General features: G+C 42.5%; 1 protein-coding gene across 1 annotated transcript; it reads left to right on the plus strand.

Annotated features, from left to right (window-relative positions):
* Positions 1-617: 617 nt before the first annotated feature.
* On the plus strand, positions 618-1,788 carry LOC138881665 (uncharacterized). Its single transcript, XM_070161913.1, has 2 exons — positions 618-728; positions 1,126-1,788. The coding sequence occupies exons 1-2, from the start codon at positions 618-620 to the stop codon at positions 1,786-1,788; spliced, it is 774 nt and encodes a 257-aa protein (XP_070018014.1).
* The last annotated feature ends 1,277 nt before the right edge of the window (positions 1,789-3,065 follow it).

The raw sequence follows: 3,065 nt of genomic DNA on the forward strand, positions 1-3,065 counted from the left end.
GATGCATTAAGACTGAGATTGTTCCCCTTTTCACTTAGAGGGAAAGCTTTGGACTGGCTCGAAAGACTCCTCAACCATTCCATCACTACGTGGGATGAGTTGGCCGACAAGTTTATAGCCAAATGTTTCTCGCCGGGACATATGGCTGCATTAAGGGATGAGATCTTAGTTTTTAAATAGGAGCCAAATGAACCCCTTTATGAAATTTGGGATAGATATAAAACTATGGTCAAGAAATTCCCTAACAATGATATGACTGAAGCAATGATCCAATAGATATTTTATTGGGGTATAAACAAGACCAATCAATGTGTGGTAATCCAGCTAGCAGGGGTAATTTTATGAAGCTGCCTTATGCCGAGGCCTATGACACTCTTAATGAGATGGCTGGCACTTCCTTAGCTTGGCAGAGTTGGGAAAATGTTCCTCAGGGGGACCCTCATGTCATAAATCTTCACAAGGAACTTCAAGACCACAGACAAGCAATAGCTGAATTGACAACAACCATGAACCAGTTAGCCAAAGCACAACTTCAGCAGATTTAGGGACCAAAGCAAGTACACGCAATGGAAGGGGTTAATTTATTGGTAAACAAGATGAGAGAGTATGTTCAATAAATGCAAAGCAGTCAAGATCAATATGAGCAAGGTAGTAGTGGTTACAACCAAGATGATGGGTATGGTGAGCAAACTGAAGAAGTTTTGTATGCTAATAACTATCAAGGACAGGTAATGCTCCAAATTAACAATAGAGATCATAAGGGAATAATCAGAATTCGGGCAACCAAGGCCAAAGAAATTGGAACAATAACAACAATAACTCCAACAATTGGGGGAAAACAACTAGAATTGGGGTAACAATAGCAATTGGGGTGGCAACAACAACCAATGGGGTTGGAATAATGGTAATTAGGTTAATCGGGGGCCGGGTTTTTAAAGGCCTCCAATGTTTCAACAACCAAACAATCCGCCTCCATTTCCGTCCCAAGGTCTTAGCTCATCCAACAATGAGATGGGATGGATTGAGTCAATGTTTGAGCAAATGATGAAGAAAAACGCTGACTCAGATGCCCAATTGGCGTCCCATAATATTTCTATCCGCAATCTAGAGGTCCAACTTGGCTAGATTTCACAAGCTTTGAATACTCGCCCTTATGGGGCACTACCTAGTGACACAGTAGTAAACCCGAAGGGTGGGAACAATACCAGCCATGCAATGGCGGTGACCACAGGGAGCGGTAGAGGTGGTGAAGCAAGTACCTCCAAGAAAAAGGAAGTTGTGAGTGAAGATGTTGAAGTGCAAAATGACGATGATCCAATAGTTGATGAGAAAGTGAGTGAAGAGAAGTTGGAAGGTGAGGTGAGAATTGATATTAATGACAATGAGGAGGAGACTCAAAATGACGTTAACCCATCTAGGGAACACGTGATAGACATACTGGAAATGGTAATGCCTAAAGCCAAGGCTAATTTGCCAAGGTCTCCTCCACCTTACCCTCAAAGACTTGCAAAGAAGAAGAATGAAAACCAGCTCAAGAAGTTTATTGAGTTGATGAAAAGTTTGTCGATCAATGTGCCCTTGTTGGAAGTTCTTGAGCAAATGCGGGGATATGCCAAGTTTATGAAAGACTTGGTAACTAAAAAGAGATCTATGGATTGTGAGACCATCAAAATGACTCATCAAATGAGTGCCATTGTGAACTCGATGGCTCCAAAGCTTGAAAATCCCGACGCATTTACCATTCCATGTACCATTGGGAGTGTAGATTTTGCAAAGGCCCTTGTATGATTTGGGAGAAAGTATAAATTTGATGCCTTACTCTGTATTCAAAACTTTGGATATTGGTCAATTGAGAGCTACTTTAATGAGATTGCAAATGGCGGATCGAACAATGAAGAGTCCACTTGGTATTATTGATGATGTTTTTGTCCAGGTTGACAAGTTTATTTTTCCTGTAAATTTTGTGATTCTCTACTGCGAAGTCGACTATGAGGTGCCGATAATATTGGGAAGGCCTTTCTTAGCAACGGGGAAGGCATTGGTTGATGTGGAAGTAGGGGAGCTCACCTTTCGGGTGGGTGAAGAAAAAATTGTCTTTCACGTGTGCAAATCAATGAAGCAGCTGAATAGTACTGAGGTTTGTTCTTTTGTGGATTTGGTGACAGAGGTGATAGTTGATGACACGAGTGTCATGATCAATGTAGAGGATCCTTTGGAAGCTGTACTGTGGAACCATGATGTGACTGAGGATGAAGTCTTGGTAGAGTATGTCAATGCCTTGCAAGGAATGGGTTTTTACTCCTATGAGCCCCGTAACTTTCCTTGGATCTTGAGAACAGAAAGACTCCACAAAGCCTTCAATCGAGGAACCTCCTATATTAGAGTTGAAGCCTTTGCCTCCACACCTCAGGTATGAATTCTTAGGCCCTTGTTCAACTTTACCTATTATTCTTTCTGCGTGCTTAACTAACGTGCAGGTAGATGCCACCCTTGAGGTGCTCCAACGAAAGAAGAAGGCAATTGGATGGACTCTAGCTGATATTCGGGGGATAAGCCCTGCTTTTTGCATGCACAAGATTATACTTGAGGATAATGCCAAACCCTCCGTGGAACATCAAAGGAGGTTGAATGAGGCTATGCAAGAGGTCGTCAAGAAGGAAGTTATCAAGTGGCTAGATGCAGGGGTTGTGTACCCCATCTCGGATAGTTCATGCACTTCACCGGTACAATGTGTGCCGAGAAAAGGGGGGTATGACTGTGGTCACAAATGAGCAAAAATGTGTTGATCCCCACTAGGACTGTCACTGGATGGAGGGTATGCACGGACTACCGGAAGCTGAACAAAGTCACCTGCAAAAATCATTTTTCATTGCCTTTCTTGACCAAATGTTGGATAGACTTGCAGGGCATTCCTACTATTGGCTTTTGGATGGGTACTTAGGCTATAACCAGATTTTTATTTGAGGACTAGGAGAAAACTACCTTCACATGTCTGTATGGCACCTTTGCATTCTCATGAATGCCATTTGGTTTGTGTAATGCACCGGCTACCTTTCAGTGGTGTA

This window comes from Nicotiana sylvestris, chromosome 11, assembly GCF_000393655.2.
Source record: "Nicotiana sylvestris chromosome 11, ASM39365v2, whole genome shotgun sequence".
Taxonomy (NCBI): domain Eukaryota; kingdom Viridiplantae; phylum Streptophyta; class Magnoliopsida; order Solanales; family Solanaceae; genus Nicotiana; species Nicotiana sylvestris.